The sequence below is a fragment of the Penicillium subrubescens genome (genome assembly GCF_028828155.1).
Source record: "Penicillium subrubescens strain IBT 31985 chromosome Unknown utg000004l_segment0_segment0, whole genome shotgun sequence".
Lineage (NCBI taxonomy): Eukaryota > Fungi > Ascomycota > Eurotiomycetes > Eurotiales > Aspergillaceae > Penicillium > Penicillium subrubescens.
In genome coordinates, this window is record NW_026643154.1 from 2,898,792 (window position 1) to 2,919,942 (window position 21,151).

Genomic DNA, 21,151 nt, shown 5'->3' on the forward strand with positions numbered 1-21,151 from the left:
GCGGACGCTTGGCACCTTTCTGAATGTCGTTGTAATAGAACGTTGGTTTTCGGGTTATGGGATGCGGGCCAATTTCCTATCACCTAATGTTGGTCATTTCTACTTTCCCCTTCATACTGTAGCATACCGCAGGCCTTTTATTCAACAAGCTTTGCAACAAGATCAGAGGCCATTTCCCCATGATCGTCCAAAATATGCCGAAATTGAGTATTCTCAACCAGTGTTCGCGCCTCACATGAGATATAGAGAATAACCAACATTCTAAGGGAATAACATCCATCTGGCTCTTGTCTACCTGTTTGCTCGTAGGTATATTCTAGCAGATCAAGGATATGTGTCATAGTTTGCCCGTTAAGAGGAAAGTTGCAAAGGTCGCGATGAAGTGACTTCAAGCACTGTTCTCTTAATGGGTCAATAAGATACCGCGTCGCGAACACATGTATCTTTGCATGATCGAGAAGGTCGGGGTGGGAAGAAATTATGGCCTCGTCTCCAACAAATCTTAGGTGTCTAAACTGACTCCACCGGCGTTCATAGGGACTTTCAACATAGATTAATTTCGCGTATTCAATCTCCGGCGGAGGTGAGGAATGGTAGATCTTTTTCTTTTTTTGCGCTTTCTTGGAAGCTCGGCTTCCCCACACATAAGAAGATGTAGCCTCTGGTTCTGGCTCTGTGTCTCGAGGCTCTGGCTCCGGCTCTGGCTCCGGCTCTGGTTCTTGTTGTGGATTGCTGTCTTTCAATTGATCTAAATTGGATATGAGCAATTATTCCTCTAGGACATTAGTAACTAGTACTTACTCTCTGCATCAAAATGACCATCGTCTTCTTTGTCTTTGCGGTAAGGCGTAGTATAATTTCCTTTGTAACCAAACTCACAAAATGCAATGAAAGTTTCCTCTTCCACGTCGTCTATAGTAGCAGTTCGGGTTACCGCTTCTTTTATGCAACCATTGTTCATGAGAGCATCCAGCGGGGCCGATAAGTTATGCACAAGACCGGCGTGGATCGTCAGCTTCCGTCGATCATGTCCAATGAGAAAGTGAAATTCTGGAGATCGAATGAGTCTTTGGCAGTTAGTAACTGAATGATTCAATGAACAGTGATCGTACTCTTTGAAAATTTCCATTTCGAAATAGCTCCTGTACATTCGTCTGAACAACAGATTACGGCAGGCTTGGGGCAAGCTTGGGGTCGGCCTGCGCTAAATAGGACAATGTATATCACTGTGAGGGGCTTTGGTATGAATCCACCTGTAAATTCTTGCCGCGTAGTCCATGCGGAAGCCGACATAAGACCCTGCAACGGCCAACCGGTGTGAGTTGTCCTCTAATGGAAAGCACGCGTGGTGCATGCAGCGTCCATGAAACTGGTGGTACTCCAAAGTGGAGAAGGAGTAGCTGCGAACCAATCATATATGAGATAGCGAGACCTAGGATCTAGACTGGGCCGGAATGCGGTGAGTGTGATCATAGATTGCAGCCAACTTGACAGAGGCTTTGCCAGCTACTTCCCCGCCATTCAAGCTGTTTGTCCCGTGCAGATGAACTTGTGGGCTGATGAGCTAGAGTTTCATCACGTCCCTGTTCATGGTCTCATTACAGATTGATCCGCGACGAAAAAATCCGGAATGAAACATATGCTGGGGTGGCCTGCATGAAAATCAGCCTCAGTGCTACTACGCCCCAACACATTGATTGGTGGCTCTGACTCCACATAATACTTAGTCAGCATGAAGCTCTTAGGAATCTACTCCGTAAGAATGGCAGAGTTAACTGATTGATTATTTGTATGTTATGAGCACCGTACTGTAGTGTACATCGCCACAAAGTGCTTATATTTCCGCAAACAAGCTTCCTCGTAGGAGTATATACATCTTTGTTATCTCAGGCATTTCAATTCACCCTTCAGATTTTCATAACCTGGCGGTCCCGTTTGTCTGTCTTCTCCAAATCCTGGGCTGTAATCAAACTTGGGGTTGGGTAGTGAGAATCCTGACAAGTTAGCATAGTTAGACCCAACGAGAGAATGCAGTAGCAACATACCAACTGTGTACGAAGGAAAGCCCAAAATCCTGAAGTATCTGCTGACAGGATATAAATTTGACCTGTCGCCCGTATGCGAATCCCTACGCAGACATCTGCGTCACACATCTTGCTATACTCGCATGCCTTTCTCATCAGATTTGCTTTCCGACGATACTGCTTTTGGCGGATTAATTTTCTCTTTGAGGGGGAAAGAATAGAGCGGGTTGGATTTTTAGTAGCCATTGGGAATTTTGTCTTGCTCTATAGAGGCACTATAAGCGTGGCTAGTCTGAGCACACTTATAGGGAAGTGGCACAGGAAACAACTGCTCTTGTAAAGCAAAGGCTCGTCCCAAATAATTGCTAAATAAACGCAAATGCTACGAACAAGCAAAGGGGAATTTCAGTCTGTAAACGCACCCAAGGCATGTATTTCCATCTGAGAACATCATGGCATTTTCCTGATGTCATGAGTCTGCACCAAAACGGCGCATAGCTAAGTCTAACCAGCAAGGTTGAATGGGCACTCACCGGGATATTGCAGTCACTAGATGGGGGCGGTGGTTCCCAACCCCCAGTTGAATAGGTTGAGGCACATAAACATAGTAAGTACTTTCCCCAGGACCAGGTGAAATGATTTTGCAACGTTTAATTCATTTTTTGCAGTAAAGCTGAGGGCCAAAAAAATGCTGTGTTATCTTAGTTCAATTGACACGGGCCTTCAGTTAGCTGCTGGACAAGATCGTTCTGAAGATAGAGTGGTCAATCACCGGGACACTGTGGTCACTAAATGGGTGCTTTGATCACCACTTCAGCTGAATCGGGCGAGGCACTTAAACGTAGCAATTACTTTCCTCAGGACCGGGTGAAATAAGTTCGCCCAACGATTTAATTTACTTTTTGCAGTCGGGTTACGGGCAAAAAAGTGTTATGTTATTTTTGCTGACCGAGTAGAAAAACTTAAGCCTGAGTGATCAAGAACCAATTGAAATGGTGATTTCAACGTTAAGAAGTGGTGGGTGGTGGGGAACAGCGAGTCGAATTATCTTGGAATAAACAAGTCATAACAAACGCAGGGCGAAAGGGTGACAAAGCGTGCAAAGTGGCGAAGAGCGCAAAAGAAGGTCCACTAATTCCTTAATGAGGGGGGTGATGAATGAACATTGGTCAGAAAAGGAGTGTAAGGATGTAGACCAACCAGCGTCTAGATCGGCGCCAAGCCTGCCTATCTCCGGGTTAAAACCGAACGAGAGGATTTTTCCCGGTCAGTGAATTTTAACCAGCATAAAAATTAACATAGTGCTAAAATTCAAAGGTCGCGAATTTCCTAGTTATGGAATATTTTCCAGCAGCTAATATTCCCCCCTCTCGAACTTTCCAACCTGGCTAATATTTCCTCTCCATGGTTTTCCCCCCTCTCCGAATATTCTCCCTGTCGAATTTTCTCGCCTGGCTAATTTTCTGACCTGGCTAATTTTCTGACCTGGCTAATTTTCTCACCGGCTGATTTCTCCCTCCGACGAGCTACAGTTGAATGGCTCTGGGTCTCGAACTATTCGTAAAGTGGGAGATCGAGTTTACTCCAAGGTGGAGAAAGGAGAAAAAGCGGCTGACCAATCAGAAGCCGAGTAACGAGGACCCTCCTCTGATTATAAGGATGGCGGGGTATTAATGCTCTCTTACCCATACTCTTTGCCTTACAGAAGATACTTACAGTGCTCAACTCTTCCAAGAATCGTACTGTAGTTGGTTTCCCCTGTGCCGTGCTTAGCTTGCACGTAAGACTAGGTACTTTGGTACAGTATTTTTCTTTCTGCGAACGTTTCCTATGATTTAATGCCGTTCTTCGGAGCTCTACCAGGGCATTGGGGTAATGGCTAAACAAAATTGCGCATTCACTTGACACCACTTCGTAATGAATATCGCAACAGAAATAACCTTAGCTCCGTCCGGTGGCGCGACATCTCTATTTCGGGACAGCACTCCACCCCTAGTAGTGACCACCAATCAGAACTAGTCCTTGCGGACACCATTTTGTGTTTATAGAGTCTACTTCCAACTCTGTCAGCAGTATGTGAATACTGTCTCCAGGCCGTCTAGTAGAATACTGACTTGGCAGACATCGCCATTTGCAGTATCCTCAGCACCTTTGGATAATAGTATGAGATTGGATGCTTAAGTGTTCATTGAATAGAAGTAACCAATGCTTAACCATACGGCTACTTGCGTAGACCCTACATTCAACGAACATTGAAAGCCTTTTAGGCCCAGCCATATCTACGTTTTTATCTTAGCAAGGAAGCTTCGTAAAAGGGGGGCCAGTATGGGCTTTTGCTTGTTGGCTGTTGCAAAGACTTGATTGGCCTATTTCTACTCTCGGCTTTGGAGTGCCATAACTTAGTCCCCTTACAATGATCTGCGCTAATGTACGGAACATGTTACCTGCCCCTCTCATCTTTCTGCTAGTGGACGGAAGTACTATGTATGTTTCAAATACGAATGAACGGCCCCTGTACGGTATATACGGCTGAGTCCGAACCAGCCCGTCCCTACAGTACAATTCTCAGTTCCAGCGCGGCCGAATTATTACCTGGCAAGAACCTTCCGCCAAGCTTTGCTATTTCGGTAACAAATTGGGTCTTCTGTTACCTCCACTTGCGTGGTGTCCCGCGGCAATTTCAGTCGAAAGTTCCAGAAGGTTCCCTTTTACAGGACCAGCATAAGGACGCAGCCCCCGTCACCAAGTGGGTTTGGGAAGAGGCCTTGCAGTGACGCGGAAGCTGGTGGCCTCCGCGACACAATTGCTCGAGAGTGTTGGAACTGCCGGGCCTGCTATAGAGGAAGAGGAAGGAGTTGTAGCGCGTCCAGGATGGCTAGCGGATCGGCTGACCAGCGGGGCGGCAAGAACGTAGATAAATAACCGCTGAGGACTCACGCCTGATGCGGTCGCCAGTTGGCGGTCCTGCGGTCGAGCTGGTCGTACGACCAGCGTCTGATGATCGAGTCGGTCGGGGGGACCCGGTCTGGCAATATCTGGTCTGATGGCCCAGGGCAGCTGCATCCGACCTTATGACGCTGACCATCGGTACCTGGGCACGCCACCCTGGCCCTCTGTTCTAAGGCCCCCCGACCTCGTAGTAGTTCAGACCACATGCCTAGGCCCGCCAGGGACCTAAACCCCCGTGTATATCTCCAGAGCGGGCTTCAGTCGCTAAGGGTCGTATGGCTTGCCGCATAGGATCTGACGGGTCCCACGTCGACCGTATCCTGATTCCAGGTGCAATGTTCTAAAGTCGTCCTCCATATAAAAACAGCTATTGTGGGTTTTACATAGAGACGGAACGACAATTAACAAAAGGCAATCGCTCCGCTCTCCTGTCCCTCCACACGATAACCTGACAGCCAATATACCTAATTCAGCCTAGTGGCACTGTTGGCAACATCAAGAAAGACACTACGGAGTCGTAATAGCTTTAGCATTTTGTAGAAACCAGGAAGAGAGAGAGGTAGAGTTCGCCGGCCAAGCGTGAGGACTAGGAATGGTCAGACTTGGCCGCCTCACCTACTCTGTACGCAGTGTATGTAGGCTGAAATAAATTTCTTGTCAAGACCTGGGGGTGTGAAACTATTAGGAAATGCACGGCCCCAAGCTTTCGGAGGAGAAAGTACTGCTTTTTCAGCCAATCTTTTCAATTCACCAGTCCCCTCCTTTCGCTGAGGTCAGAGTTGAAGCCAAGCGGCTTTCACTGTTTTAACCGTTTATTTCAACGTTTACTGCATCTTCTGGTTGATGCTCTGTTTTCGACTCTCGGATTAAAATTAAGGCGCATTTTCACCGCCCACCATTCCGTTTCTTGACCTCACGTTGAACTCACATTTGAAAGGACTAATACGTTTAATTCGATCAACCAATACAGTAGAAGACAGTGGTTAATTAATCGAGTATCAACAGCATCTATGACGGCCATCCTCACCCAACGCATGTTGGGCCTCACAAAAGATAGGGTGGTAGTGAAACTGCACTGATTGGGCTTGTATGAAACGCACGGGTGCTACTGGCATCCCGCTATGTTTACTCGGCACGGTCGAATTATTATCCGGATAGTTGCCCTGTTCTACAGAGACAGTTACTGTAGAAATTCTCCACATAAATACAGTATCATAAGGACCGGAATATACACTCCTCCTGATTTTAAGTCAACATATAATGTAGCCTAGTGCTGAAGTTTGAACTACGTAGAGTATGCCGCCAGGGGAATGAACTTAAGCCAGGCCGACCAGCTTTACTGGAAGCGAACACTTGGCTACTCCAAAGTGGAGAAAGGTGTACAAGCAGCCAACCAATATGATTGGTTCGTTGTTCCTTTCTACCCCTTGGAGCCACTCACGGTTCGCCAAGATGTTGGCAACGCACTTTACCCGGATTGAGGCGAACTGGAAACCATTCACAGAACTGTGATCTTATGCATAATTAAGCATGGACCTCCGACTGTACCATAGTCCATGGATTCTGCCGGCAAATCGAGCTCCACCTAAAAGAGCCAAGTATGATAAATCATCGATCTTGGCTTGGCCCATGACCGGTTGATTGATAGCCTACATTTACATCGAACTATGTAGCTACATACGTAGTCGTATCGGCGAAACGCCCATATCGCTAGCACGCAGTCCGCCGACGCTTGGCACTTTGAAGCTCCTGGCTTACCTCCGTTAAAACCGAGCAGCTTGAATTTTCCTGGGGAGATACTTATTTATTCTTAATTTTCAGAGCACTTAAGTTTTCCCCTGTGAGGGGCTGAAGCAAGACTTGATTCAATCTAACTAGGCCAACGTGCTGTTTATAAAAAGCTTGGAGAAGAGAAGGAATGGAACAAGCGGAACAGCGATAGAAGAAGCAGGCATGAGCGGTGGCAGAACGAAACATGCGGGGAAGGCTATGTGGCAGGGCCACATTGTGAGAAGCGGGTCTAACCCGTGACATCCCCTACTCAAATATTCCCGCGTAGCCAATTTTCTCCTGTTCTCATTTTCCCTCCCTTTTAGTTTTCCTCCCATCATAATTTTCGTTCTCTTCTAATTTTCTCATGGACGAGCGGCTTTACTCAGAGAAGAAAGCCTTCTAGAGGGGAAGAGCCAAGGTTACTACATAGCCAACCCTAGATATCCCTCGGCAGGGACGGCTAGCCCATGGTTAGGTGTCCATGTGGGAGTTCACCCTTGTGGTAGAAATCCCCTAGGGGAATTTGCCCTTGCATCAAGTTTACCCCAAGGTAAACGTCCTCGAGGGTATTTGCCCCTCACAACTATTCCTCAGGGTCCTTGACCCTGAGGAATAGTTGCCCGGCGAGTGTTCATTTTTGCGGTCTAGAGACCTAATAGTAAGATATATACTCTCAATGGTATGTGCATGCATGAAGCGAAAAACATATTTTTTTCTATGTTCTAGCACTCAAAGCGAGAATCAGGGTGATAAAACATAATCAATCATATAGCAAGGCCGGATAGATACAAAAGTGCATAGACATGTGATTTCAAAAGCCATAGATTCTATCACTCTATCCCTTTGCCATACGGAGGTCCTTTTTACTTCTTTCAACTGGTTTTGGATAGTAGGAGCCCTGAAGGAGTCAGGAAAGTTCAAGCTACGGAGAGTTTGGAGAGAGCGGGAGAACATACTAATTGAGACCTGAGGAATGACCAAAACCCCGATGAGTCTGCAGAGAAAATAAATACTTCTCCTGACTCTCGAATCCGTATGCCCAAGCAGACATCCGCCCCACACATGTCGCTATACTGTTGCAACTTATTTTCTAGGGTAACCTTCCGCCGGTCTCTTTTCTGTCGAATTGATTTCTTCGTACTAGAAACCTTCGATTGTTCGCACGGGGTCTCCGCCATCATGATTGTGAGATAAAGAGTTCGATCGAGTTGAAAAGGGAACTGCAGGTTCAATGCTACGTATTTATAGCAAGCACTGGAGATGAAAAATGGCAAATGAGAAAATGTCAAAATGCGAAAATATGCCTTTTGGTTCCTCAGAAGGCCACGGTTCCCCCTCAAGACCACGATATGGCGCCGTAATTGTTTCAGGGCTAACGGACCACGATCTTGTATCCATGACTGAGTGGTATAGTATGCGAATCTAGCTGGTCTCTTTACAGTACCAGAAGGTGAGCCGGAGGTGAGCTTGAGGTGAGAGAGGGAGGGTACGGTAATTGAAGCCGCGGACGCTTGGCACCTTTTCAATGTTGTTGGCCCAGGTGGAACAAGCTAACCAATTAGCTTTGACTATGAGTCAACCTCGACCCTAACTGGCTGATTAGAGGTTGAATCGTCTGCGACACTCGCTGCGACTTCCAAAACGGACCCTACAACCAAAACGGATACCAATACGTACTATCAAACTGGATGCCTGTGATTACTAAAGCACCTTTAGTTCTTCAAAAAGCCATGATTTCAGTGACAACGGGCCCGGATCTTCCATCCATAACCGAAAGGTAAAGTATGCAATTCTAGCTAGTCTCCAAAATACAGGGTGAGCCGGAGGTAAATATAGGGAATTTGGGGCATAGTAATTGAGACTGTGGATGCTTGGCATCTCTCCGAACGCTATCTGCCCAGGTGCAACGAGCTAGCCGATCAGCGTTATCCGACGATGTATCCTCAACGCTGACTGATTATACGTTGAATCAACTACGTCCTCTTTTTTTATTCCCAGTAATTGCCATCCAGCCGTGTATTCGTACCCTTTGCTGCTGTTGAGTGAAAATACCTCCCTGAGTAAACAGGAAACGAAGAGTGAATAGTGTTGCCCACTGATGTTCAGGACCCACCTGCTCTCCAACTTCGATGAGCCAGGCCCATCTACATAGCCTCTATTTTGGTTTATACGTTGGCTCAAGAGTTACATGAGGAAGTCTTGGAACGCAGTTGAAATGCGAACGCATACTGCTTGACCCCTGCGACTCCCAGAACGGATCCCTGCGAGTACCAAAACAGATCCCTGCAAGCACTAAAACAGATCCCTGCAAGCACTAAAACAGATCCCTGCGAGTACCAAAGCGGATCCCTGCGAGTACCAAGGCGGATCCCTCCGAGTACCAAAACGGATCCCTGACTAATCACCTGGGTTATCGAGAGCCGATCAAGTCCTCAATATGTATAACTACGCCAAATAAACCAAGATCCAAATGAGAATCTTCTGGATGAGAATATGACTGATAAAAGCGTGAGAGCAGCTGACGGCCATCCCCCAAAATGAGTCGCCGGGGGCATTCAGAGATGATGAAACCAACGTTCTCCCCCAAGTCCTTTACTAAATCCGCTACACTTAAGGTCTGGGGTTGTCTTCAAATCTGACAATAGCCATGGGCCAGCTACCCATTCTCCTAACTCCGAACAACTATCGATCCCTGAAATAAATGCGTCAGAAAATGAAGACTCACAGCCAGAAAGATCCAATTCTGAGAGTCCCTGAGTGGCACACAAGATGGAGGTGGTTTATTTCACCTTCTGGTCTTGCCTGGGTGGACCATTTAGACACTCTTTATGTAGATGTGTGTCTGTTATGATATATCCTGGCATGAGGTTATTCCCAAGTGTTGGTGCCTCAGGCTTCCCGGACCTGATAAGCCGGCAGGCTTTCTGTGGAGGTTCGCTGGGGCTTCGGCATCAGTACGTGTACGAACTCCTGCAGGGAACACCCTTGACAGAGGTTACACAAGCCTCGTGTTTCACCCCGCTCCCATTTCCCTACCAAGGATATATCTCCTTCCTGTTTGAGCGATGAGACTGTATATAAATTGACCTATGTTGAAGAGGATTTACGATCCTCAAGAAACAGTCTTTGACCTTTCTACACTATTGACTTGGCTCCATTCCTCCTACCTGATTGACAGGCCTCTATCCTGACTTATAGAGTATATCCTTACAGTGTCCAAGAAATACGCGAGGAAAGGGTTTTCTATCTATGATTAGCTCCAACGTAGTATCACTCGTGTGACATGCTTCCGGGGATGGAATACAGATGGAGTGAATGCTGTTTATATGTTTTCAACTGAAGAGGAGGAAAAACTCGTGACTGAAGGTAAACTTAAGGGAGTCAACGATCCCGCTTTAATCCCCATAAAGAGGGTCTCCAGACAAACGTGAAAGATCTTTGAAATGAGGCTTTTAGAGTGACGATGGTCTTTAGACTATCCAGAGCTCGATAATATCATTATAGAAGAATATTAAATACCGGAAGGCTTTCCCGGGATATCTATTGATTTGAGAGCGTACGTGTTTCGTGAAGAGAATCTTGAGAGAGATTTAATACCAGAAACCTCGTCTCACGACAGGAATTGTCTCGTGTAGGCAGTCCTGAGATATTGTAGTCAAGACTAATGATATAAAACGAGCCTCCTATGACTAAGCTCCTGAGAGACCTGAGCTTCCAAGACCTTAGTCATATGATGGGCCTCTTGGGAAGGTTCTATTCCTGAGAGAATCGTCTTGAGACGAAACTAGTCCTGTGAGACCCGACCAGAGAACAGAGGGCAGACAAGAGGAGGTACGTTATGAGAGACTGTTCTTCAACTTGAGGTCGTCCTATAATAGTCATCCTAGGCCTAACTCAGTTTAAGACAGGTAGGGGCCAGCCAATAGTGTTGCGCTGCGGAGGTGAATTCAGCGGTTTAGTCCCCACTTCCAGTAAGGAGGGATCCCATTGGCTGACTGTGTTAATTGCCTGCTGAAGTGGGTCGCGGTGGAAATACGGAGTCCAACTACCACAGTGGCCTCCGGGAGTGTTGGCGTGGCAAGACGCCCCGCGGAAACACTGTATTGTGGCTGTGTCGAGCAAGGTGGTCTTGATATTGTGGGGTACAAGTTTGCGGGTTTGGCGGCAGCGCGCGCTGTTCGTCATTTACAGTATTGCCTCTCACTAACCTCCCAAACTGAGGGGGCGGTGCTTCGATGCGACGACTGAGGATGGCACGAACACATTTTTGTGACATTTGGCGACGACCTGGCTGTAAGTGAGGAGACAGTGGATTCGATCACACGGCCACTCTGCGATGATGATCGGCCGGCGAAACGCCAGCAGTAGACTTGACCAATGTATGCATCCCGAGATTTCGATCCAAAGATTTGAGTCTTGTTAAGACGGTAGTCAGCAGACCTGTGGCCCTTATAGTTACTCAGCCATACTGGCCGCCAGTTGACAGATCGAAAGCCGCATTAGACCTAAAGCTGTGGACGTACGTCCAGAGTGGATCCGCATCCACAGCTCCCTGTTCGTGGCCGAAAATCAACAGTGTTAGGTCACTGGGCCCAAAGCCAAAGCCTTCCCACCACAGCTTCCCGACCACGGACCCGCATCTCCAGATTCGAAGCCCACCTAGACATGGTTCCACAGATCTATTACATGACTAGCCTTAAGGTACTAGACATATATGTCTCTTCCGACCCGAGGACGACACAGGCGAGAAAACGCTTTTCCTAAATCCATAGTGGCCCCAGGTATCCAGACTTACCGCCCCAATGCAGAATACTGCACATCAAGCACATTTCCAGTTCTAGCCTCGACCTCATTGTAAACGTCCCTAAGGGGGCTTTTAAATAAAACCTCCAGTTTGGAACGAGCCTAATATCGTCTACGCGATGAGATTGAAAGGTAATACTATAAAGGGCGAGCCTCTTAGAAACCCCTTTGCCCGCTAGTCCAAATGACGACCACGAAAGACAGATAATCAGATTTTTTAATTCATGGAGATTGCTCCAGTATGTTGAGTCAGCCCCTTAACCAATCATATTGAAGCGGTCGGGAGGGGAATAACCGCTGTTGAGGTGAATTCAGTGCTTGGTTCAGTCCCCCGCCCTAATGAAGAGGGATTCCATTGGCCCATTGTGTCATTGCCTACTGAAGTGGGTCACAATCGAGATGCAAAGATACAACTGTCGTAGTGGTCTCCAATTCGGTAGTTCTCGGGTATGGGAAGACGCTCTGCGAACGATACTACCAGTGAGTGAATGTCGTGCTCGAGGGTCCTGATATTCTGGGCTTGCTACAGCAATATTCGAAATCGGCTTCCATCTTTTACACAGATAAGTGTAATCTAGCAGGTCAGCGCAAGCTCATCCAATTACAACTGTAGAAATTGCACGAGCCCCACATTATATCTCAAGGCAGTATAGCTATATCCATATTTGGACTAGCGGCAAAGCGTGAGATAGTTTCTCTGTGAGTAATAGAGAATCGTCCTTAGTCGTCCTCGGTCGTCCTTGAATGTCGTGCTAGTACAGGCCTTTGTATTCTGGGGGAGGGGGGGCCAAAGCCTGCCTACTGGGCCATAATATTTATGAGTTGCTTGCACCCCAGCTGTTGAAAAAAGATCTTCTGCGACGGTCAATGTTCAATTAGTTGACCACAGTCTTTTTTCTGCCCTCGGTTGCATTGTACGTCTTGACCCAAGAGACGCAATCGATCGTTTTAACTGCGGCTTCAACGCAAAAGGTCAACAGAAGGGAACAGTCGGCCGTGAAACCGCAGTTTAATTCAATAATCCAGGTGTTGTAGAACAGAGCTTGCAAAATCTGGAGAAAGCTGCTGGTTAAACATAGTCTTCACAGAATTATTTGCATTCAGTTTTTATTCCTCAAGGATGGGGTTTTCCATTTTCTACCGAAGTGTTTTTTACCCTCACCTTTGAGCATGGTTAGCGAAACCGTGACTTAGTGCAAGTATAAAAAACTGCCGATGTGCAGCAAAATTGAGACTACTTAGCTAGTTAGCACCCCTCTTTTATTTCCTCCCTCCTTCACTTGTCTAAAAGTGACGCTTGAGCCATCTTTTTATTCGTGGAAGTGGCTACTTAGAAATGGCTGTTGCACCACACACCCGACCGACTCGACTTGTTCCGAGCAAGAAAGCAAAGCGCCAGAAACAGTGTCGTCGTAAATCAACTCTGATGACAAAGGCATGAGAATACAGCAAGATGTGTGATGCAGATGTCTGTCTGGGCATCCGTCTCCGTGAGACGGGCCAAGTATACATTCTTTCGGCGGATGCTTCGGGATTTTGGGCCTTTCTTAGCTCTCAGCTAGTACGTCGCCAATGCTACCTGGTGGAAAGTCCACTAACCCCTCCAGAATTCATATTATCCAACCCCGAAGCTAGTAACGGATCGAGATCTCGAGGTAGTTTGACGTGCATGCACTACTCGGGGATATTATATATGGATCAAGAGATCAGATAACGAAACTGAGGGACCTCCCATCCCGCCATTCTGACTTGGCGCTTGTCCAACCCTGATATCTACATCCTTGATGACCTATGCTTTCTAAGTATAGCATCCCTCTCCGTGCTTCTTGGATGACCCCCTATTATACCTTGAATCATCTCCCACGATAGAGCTCAAGTGAACTTCCTCGATAGAGAATACAGCTGTAATATGTCTGCTTCCTTCTCACGCCTGCTTATGATTTATTAAGAGTGTGCACTCGCTGTGCCCGTTATTTTTCTTTTTCTAAAGAGCTAAATCGTGAAGCCACGGAAGTAGAAGCCGGGTGAGAGGTGTGGACGCGTAGAATACACGCTTTCTAGAAAATAGTGAGTGGCGCATGGATAAAAATAGAATTTAAATTAGTTTCTCCGTATCAAAGCGGCTGTCCAAGGTGATTATTTAGAACCACAGGCGACCACCTACTTAGTTCATTAGAGATTAGAGATCTGCTGACCATCCTAGCTCATTCCAAGAAACCGTGATGCGGCCCACGGTAAAAAGAGCCAGAGGCGGTGAATAACAGGAGGTAGGTACTGCCGCGTGGTAATCATGCTTTTGCAGAAACCGTGCTGTGGCCCACGGCAAGAAGAGCCAGGAGGCAGACTCTGGCGCCTGGTGATCATGCTTTTGCAGAAACCGTGCTGTGGCCCACGGCAAGAAGAGCCAGGAGGCAGACTCTGGCGCCTGGTGATCATGATTTACAGAAACCGTGATGTGGCTCACGGTAAAGAGCGCCGGGAGGTAGGGGTTAACAGGAGGCAGGTACTGGCGCATGTTATCTATGCATTTACAGATACCGTGATGTGGCCCACGGTAAAGAGCGCCGGGAGGCATGAGGTAACGGGAGGCAGGCACTGGCGCATGGTAACCATGCATTAGAGAAACCGTGATGTGGCTCACGGTAAAGAGCGCCGGGAGGTAGGGGTTAACAGGAGGCAGGTACTGGCGCATGTTATCTATGCATTTACAGATACCGTGATGTGGCCCACGGTAAAGAGCGCCGGGAGGCATGAGGTAACGGGAGGCAGGCACTGGCGCATGGTAACCATGCATTAGAGAAACCGTGATATGGCCCACGGTAAAGAGCGCCAAGAGGCATGAGGTAACGGGAGGCAGGCACTGGCGCATGGTAACCATGCATTAGAGAAACCGTGATATGGCTCACGGTAAAGAGCGCCAAGAGGCGGATACTGGCGCCTGGTAATCGTGCTTTTACAGAAACCGTGATGGCCCACGGTGACTCCTCCGCCCGGCCTCGTTTCGGCTCTGTATTCCTCATTGCAGTTGAGATGGGGCGTTTTTGCCCTTGATCCGCAACCTCATACGTCAATCGGTTAGTCGATCGTCGAACCTCGGCGCCTCCAGGTGCTTTCACACTTCGCTTCTGGACCATCGCGGCTGTACAGAGGCTTTAAATCTGCCCCATGGGTGCAAGGCTCCGGCAAGGGTGTTGGCAGCCTTGGATGATGATGTTCGGACCATTTCAGGGCCGAGGATGACCGAGATATTGCTTCGATGATTAGTGACGCTGTTACAGGAAGTGGCTCCTATGATGCGTGATCAACGGAACGCAACCTGTCGCGTGAGGAAGGCATCTCTGCTGAACTCAGATGATCTGAACGATTGACAAAAAGAGCTAGCTTGACGACGATGTTCAATCCAGAGAGGCAGACTTGCTTGCAGTAGCTTACAGAGGAGGGAAAAGCGTGGTCGGCCCTGCGATCTGGCCGATCCAGAGAAGCAGCTATTCTTGTGTAGCTTACAGAGGGGGAAAAGTGTGGTCGGCCCTGCGATCTGGCCGATCCAGAGAAGCAGCTTTCCTTGTGATGGATTGGCAAGAGGCCCTTCCCACGAAGGGTTCTCTCAAATCTTTTCTCACGGCACGCCACGGTTTCCCTCCTACTTTACTAAAGTAGCTTCTAGCGACGTTATACAGTACAAAACTCGGCCTAATACGCCTGTTGTCAAGGTACGTACTAGCATTGTGAATATGGGATCAAAGTCACGCACCAACCATCTTCAAGACATTTTATGGAATATAACGGGGAAAATGAAGACTAATGACATATATGTGGATAGGCTGACCCACAGTCAACCGATATCTTCACCAGAACTCAACGGGTGATCATAGTTACACTTGCCGAGTAAGTCTGAAGTTTATTCCCTTATCCGAGTCCTCCAGGGCGTTCGAGTTTCCTGGCGTCTTAGACCCAGCTCGCCATTCATGCCGTGCTCGTTTCAACATGTTCTGTGCGATGTGGTGTTTTTGTGCTTATTCTGTTCTTCTTTGACGGAAGTTCCGTATTCTTCGCACCCGTTTTGCTTATATGCAATTGACTTGTTGGGATGTGTACTGTAGTACAAAGGAGTCGAGTCTCCCTTTCGGTGAAGGAGGAGAAACAGCAAATCGCAGAAGACATGCTTGAGGATCTCCCGAACGAGCTCCTGGAAAATATTGCAGAGTGGGTGCGTATATGTGCCTATGGTACAATTAAACTATGTTGTTTATAAATAAGACAAATTTCACGATAGAAAATGCTAATCTGATGGAGAGAATATTAACCAAAATTTATCACAAAATCGGACTGAACAGAAGACTTAGATACAAAGATATACTCCCAAAGAAAAACTGGAAATCCGCAGCATCCCCAGCGTTTTTCCAGAGGATAGGCCAATCGGTTAGTCAGAATATGCGGTGCATGGATAGGTACACTGAAGATGTAATCTCGCACAACTAAGGGTTTTCGGAGGTCGCAAGATGTAACGCATTTTCGACATCTCGCTTTCGGAATGCTGGTCCATGTCCATTGCAGATAGGGCTGAGAGAAAGAACTGCAGTCATGTTAATAACTGACATGCAAATAATTTCTTTGAGAACCCACGTCTAATAAAGGTAATCACATTGAACTGTGATGAGGAAGTGAATCGTGGGCTGGAGTCTGGAGAGCTAGTATCCGGGATCTGAATCCCCTTCTGTAGCAAGAACGCTTGCACGTCGCTCGCGTCAAACCATTCATCAGACCCCGGTTCGAAGGATATTTGCAATGATGGCGATGATGGCGATGATATCGCGAGTTGCTCGGGCCAGTAAATATCTTTCACCGGCCGGAGAGGGCTAACAGCTTTGGTTCCGAGCTCAATTATGTCCCCGAACTCGCCATGCAAGGCAGCATAAAATCCCCTGATCATATGTTTGCGCTCAGAGGCATTCAATTGCTTGCCAAATATAGCCGGAATTTTCGGATCATTCCCAGATGAGTTTATCAGTAATCGATACCCATTATCCCAGCATTCTCGCACGAGACGGTGCGAAAGAATCCAGCGCTCTTGCTTCATAAGACTGCTAGCGGATACCGTTGTCGAAAGTCTGGCTAAGGACGGCCTACGCGCAGATGAGAATGGAATCGTTGGCGACGATAAGACTATTCCAAATGGGAGAATTTCTTGTTCTTGATGGGACGGCGTGGGAGGTGATTGCGCCACCGGACATCGGTCTGCCGTGGTGAGTGAGGGCTGGGTGGTCTTGTCAACCGCTGGCAAGGCATCATGTCGTGCAACGACGGGATTATAGTCTAGATTAATGATTTGTGTAACGTCGAGCTTGCGGAACTTCACAACGGCATCAGCTAGGTCAGCTTGATCTGGTTCGTCGCAGCCCCTCCTGGCCAAGGACACACACTGCTGCGTGACTTTGTAGAACGCGGATGTGACATGAGGTTGTTTCTCGAGAACATTGGTGTCGAAGAGGAGAGTACTGAATGATAGGAAGGAGCGGCAGAGCTCTTCAACGCCTGATTCTAGCTCTTGCACGCGAGTTTGTAGATTGGCGATCGTAGTCTCCTTTCGCTGGCGATACGTTTGCTGTGCTACGCGCAGCTGCTCGCGACGTCTCTTGGACATAGTGAGTCGACATGAATTCGCTAGATTCTTTTGGGACTACCCACATCCGTGGCTTGCTCATAGACCGTCACGGTTCGTGGACGGCCTCTCTTGCGGGGCGCGGGCGCATCAGCCCTCGCATCAGCCATCATTGTTGGTTTTCGTTACCGTGCTCCTTGCTTTCTACACGAAAAGCAAGGACCTAGAGTTATGAATAGATAGGCTCAGAAAAGGCACCGAGTCAGTTAGTTAACTGGTTAACAAGCGGTGGCTGATTCATCACGTCTCGCGGCCCGCGGCGTCGGAGTGTTGAATAATCGCGGGATTGAACATATTGGTGTTTCTATGGCCTTGCCGAGCGCAATTTTCGTGCATCATGTGTAACACAAGGTAAGAGAGCAAATAGCAACTCTTAGACCTCGGCATGGTCCGACTCAGGTTCCAACTTTTAGAACCTGAGTCGGATCGCGACACTATCAGGTTCGACTCCAAAAGCCGTGGGGTCGGATCGCGGTTCCAAAACCTTAGAATTGGAACCTGAGTCTTGGCGGTTCTGAGTCGAATCGAACCGGGAGAGTCGCGACTCCTGCCGAGGTCTAGCAACTCTTCATTTTCGGCAGTGGGTGATTAGTAACCGATATCTCAACCTAGTTTAAATCCGATCTTCACAAAGCTTCCACCTTTAAAAGTTACGTACCCTTGCAAGGCATATGCGGGGTGATTTATAATCTGGAAGAATTACCTTGGCGCCCTACCAGTGCAATTGCTGAGGGTCATAATGGAATCAGTTATTTGCACTTTCTTGAAAATGCCTCATAAATACCTTATAAATATAGTTCTATTGATGAGCTATCAAGCCCGAGACCGAGGTTATACCAAAGGAGTTGGTTGTGAGGTTAAAACCATTTCCTTGTTCCCTTTCTCGTGTACTGAGCTTCATCAAATCCATTATTCTTGATTCTATATCTCGCTTCCCGCACTCCTCGCAAGTAACTCTCTTTGAAGATGTCCGGCCTAAGAGTGTCTGTTTATACCGTTCCCCCAGTCGCTTGTGTTGACCACGTATCGCATCAGCAGAATACTACATGGTCTCCAGAATCCTGCACTTTGGTTTACTCGGAAAATGAAGCTGTCCTTGTGGATACTGGAATCACAATCAATCAAAACAAGGAATTGATCAAGTGGATCGAGGAAACCGCGCCGGGACGCAAGCTCTCCTACATCTATATCACGCACGGCCATGCAGACCATTTCCTAGGCCTGCCCCTTTTGCTGCAGCGCTTCCCAGAAGCGCAGGCAGTTGCGACCGAGGCCACTGTCCGGCATATCGAGCAGCAGATCTCCGAACCATACTTCTCCTCGACATGGGTTGCGTTTTTCCCCGGAGGTCAACTTTATACTCCACAGCAGCCGCCGAAAGTGCTTCCGAGGGATAATAAATTTGTTTTGGAAGACCGATGGACTTTCGAGGCAATCGAGTGCGGGCATTCTGACACTTTTGACTCTACTATCCTATGGGTTCCTGACCTGCGACTTGCCGTCTGTGGAGATGTTGTTTACGGAGATGTTCATCAGATGCTGTTCGAAGCCAACACTCCAGAGAAGCGGGAGGAATGGATCAGAGCTATTGAGAAAGTGGAGTCACTCAACCCAGTTTATGTGGTTCCTGGACATCGCAACGCCAATGAGATGGATGGTGTTTGGCATCTGGAATCGACAAAAAGATACATCCGGGACTTTATCGATGTTTTGAAAGAAAAGCCTCAAACTGTGACAGAACTATTTTCTGCTATGATCGCGAAGTACCCTAACAGATTTAATCCGATGGTCTTGGGTTGGGGCTGTGCTGGAGCCCATGTCTCTGGCGAAGTTCCCTCAGCTAACTGAGAGACATCAATAACTTCGCGAGTAAGCGCGTTACATATTTAGTCAGAAAAGATTATTGGAACCTTATATTACGTCTTTCGCACAGACTTTTATCACCTTTGGCTTTCCGTTTTGTCAGTCATAAATGTAGGTACTTTCTAAAGCCTCAAGTCTTGTACTGACTGAGCTGTGGTGTAGTACCTGGTCAGCAAATGCGCATGCGCAATATCGCATGTGTTTGTTTTTAGTCTCTCGTTGATTAAATAGTTGCTTTATCGAAGGGGCGGATATCGATTTGGCGAACTCCAAGCGAAGGCTTACTCTCGATCTTGTATCCGAGAGCGCTGAAAAGGTGCTTCGGAGTTTATGTTTTGGGGTTGCTTTACCTACGATAGAAAAGGACCTTGTCACTGTTGGGCGCCTGAAACAGCTGCTGAAAAACGTGAAGCTGAGAAAGCTATTGAACAATTAAATACGATCTTGGAGCCTGAACTTCGTCAGGAATGGGAGCTTACGAATGGAATACGATGCTTAAATCTTCGTCAGACTCCGGGTCGTCAACATCAGTGGCGGTTTAATCAACAAACCGGTAAACTATCTCGAACTTCACGAGGTAGAATTGATTGGTGGCGATATCCAAAGCATATTTTGGTACCAAAATTGCTACCGTTTGCGAAAGAATGTGCTATCGATCGCCCGAATACGATGGTCCAAGAGGATAACGCACCAGCACATTCACATTGGTTCTAAAAGCGAATTTATAAAATATATGAAGTGCAGCGATTACTTTGGTGCCCGAATTCGCCAGATTTAAACGCTATCGAGCCAACTTGGTTTTGGAGGAAGCGACGTACAACACGAAAAGGTGCGCCAAAGAATAAAGCGCAAGCTTATATTGCGTGGAAATCAGCGTGAGATGAGCTTCCTCCAAAACAGATTCAGGCCTGGATAGAGCGTATCCCTTGGCATATCCAGCAAATTATAGCTTGTGGTGGTGGCAATGAGTATCAAGAAGGTCGTGATAGAAAATATAGGAGTTGATAAGCTAAGAACGGATGTATTTAATACTAATACAGATAATCCTATCCTGATATAGTAAGGTGGTAAAATTGGTCGACGCAATAATTTTGAGGGGCTCCTCCGTAGTTAACGTTAATCCAACACGTGACTGGATTACTGATAGTCTGGTTCTGTATCACTACCCGACAGTGAACTAAACTTCAGGTCTTCAAACCACAAAATCTCGATCGAGTCCTTCCCACGACCACTAACGCGGTTTGGGGCAGTTAGTTAACCAGTTTGGCTAAGTGACTATTTAGGTCAGTCGTTACATGATGCGTTGGAATAAGTTGGTCCGAATTACGAGTGCCGCCATGCCTTGATTCCTTTCTTCTGCCAAATGAGCAGCCCCAGGGTTTAAAAGTGGGATGATTATTCAACCCTCCGAGACTAACACTGGTTAATAAACATCCGAACCACACCTCCCCACACCGAGGATAAACGTTTTTATTGACCAATATCGTTACATACTGTTCTCGAACATGCTACAGCCAGTTTATACTGTATGTGCGACTCTTTTTGTGTGTAGATCCCGTAAGACTCCCGGATATTTCAGTGGTCGTCTAAGTTCAACCCCGCTGCATTCCGTCGAATTTCGCCATGGGTATCATTAAATTCCATATACCTAGTGCGCCATGTGGTGGGCTATGTTAGCCAGTTAGCCGATCAACTCTCTTGTTATCATTAGCCACGTTTATTGTCCCTATAAAGCCCTTAACCTATGACTCCAGATTGGGATCTACACCTATCTACCTATGCATCAATTGACTTTGCTTTGGAAGCATAAACACTGTTCACCTAACTGTGTACACGGTACCTAGCTGATGATACCAGCACTACTGGAGGCCGAAAAGAAAACCTCGATCTGATATTTTGACGGTCCCATCTGTTGAATGTCAATATATTATCCTTCAAAATGCTAGATAGGTCGTGAGTACATCACGGTTCTAGTATTTACCACTTGAAGAATGGGTTGGTAATAGCTAGACATACAACTATCAGTTTATGGACTCGGGCTATTCCAAGTTCCTAAATCGTTTAGGTGTCTGAAATTGTC

The 21,151-nt window shown here is 47.2% G+C and overlaps 3 protein-coding genes across 3 annotated transcripts; 1 reads left to right on the top strand and 2 right to left on the bottom strand.

Moving 5' to 3' along the window:
- Positions 1 to 13,728: 13,728 nt before the first annotated feature.
- N7473_006085 (uncharacterized protein) lies at positions 13,729 to 14,418 on the bottom strand (the record flags this gene model as incomplete). The annotated part of the gene is made up of 1 exon (XM_057152025.1): positions 13,729 to 14,418. The coding sequence occupies one exon, from the start codon at positions 14,416 to 14,418 to the stop codon at positions 13,729 to 13,731; it is 690 nt and encodes a 229-aa protein (XP_057009830.1).
- A 1,606-nt stretch (positions 14,419 to 16,024) lies between these two features.
- Positions 16,025 to 17,321, bottom strand: N7473_006086 (bZIP transcription factor; the record flags this gene model as incomplete). The annotated part of the gene is made up of 3 exons (XM_057152026.1): positions 16,025 to 16,122; positions 16,173 to 17,181; positions 17,235 to 17,321. The coding sequence occupies 3 exons, from the start codon at positions 17,319 to 17,321 to the stop codon at positions 16,025 to 16,027; spliced, it is 1,194 nt and encodes a 397-aa protein (XP_057009831.1).
- An 853-nt stretch (positions 17,322 to 18,174) lies between these two features.
- Positions 18,175 to 19,056, top strand: N7473_006087 (MBL fold metallo-hydrolase; the record flags this gene model as incomplete). Its single annotated transcript, XM_057152027.1, has 1 exon — positions 18,175 to 19,056. The coding sequence occupies one exon, from the start codon at positions 18,175 to 18,177 to the stop codon at positions 19,054 to 19,056; it is 882 nt and encodes a 293-aa protein (XP_057009832.1).
- Positions 19,057 to 21,151: the final 2,095 nt, after the last annotated feature.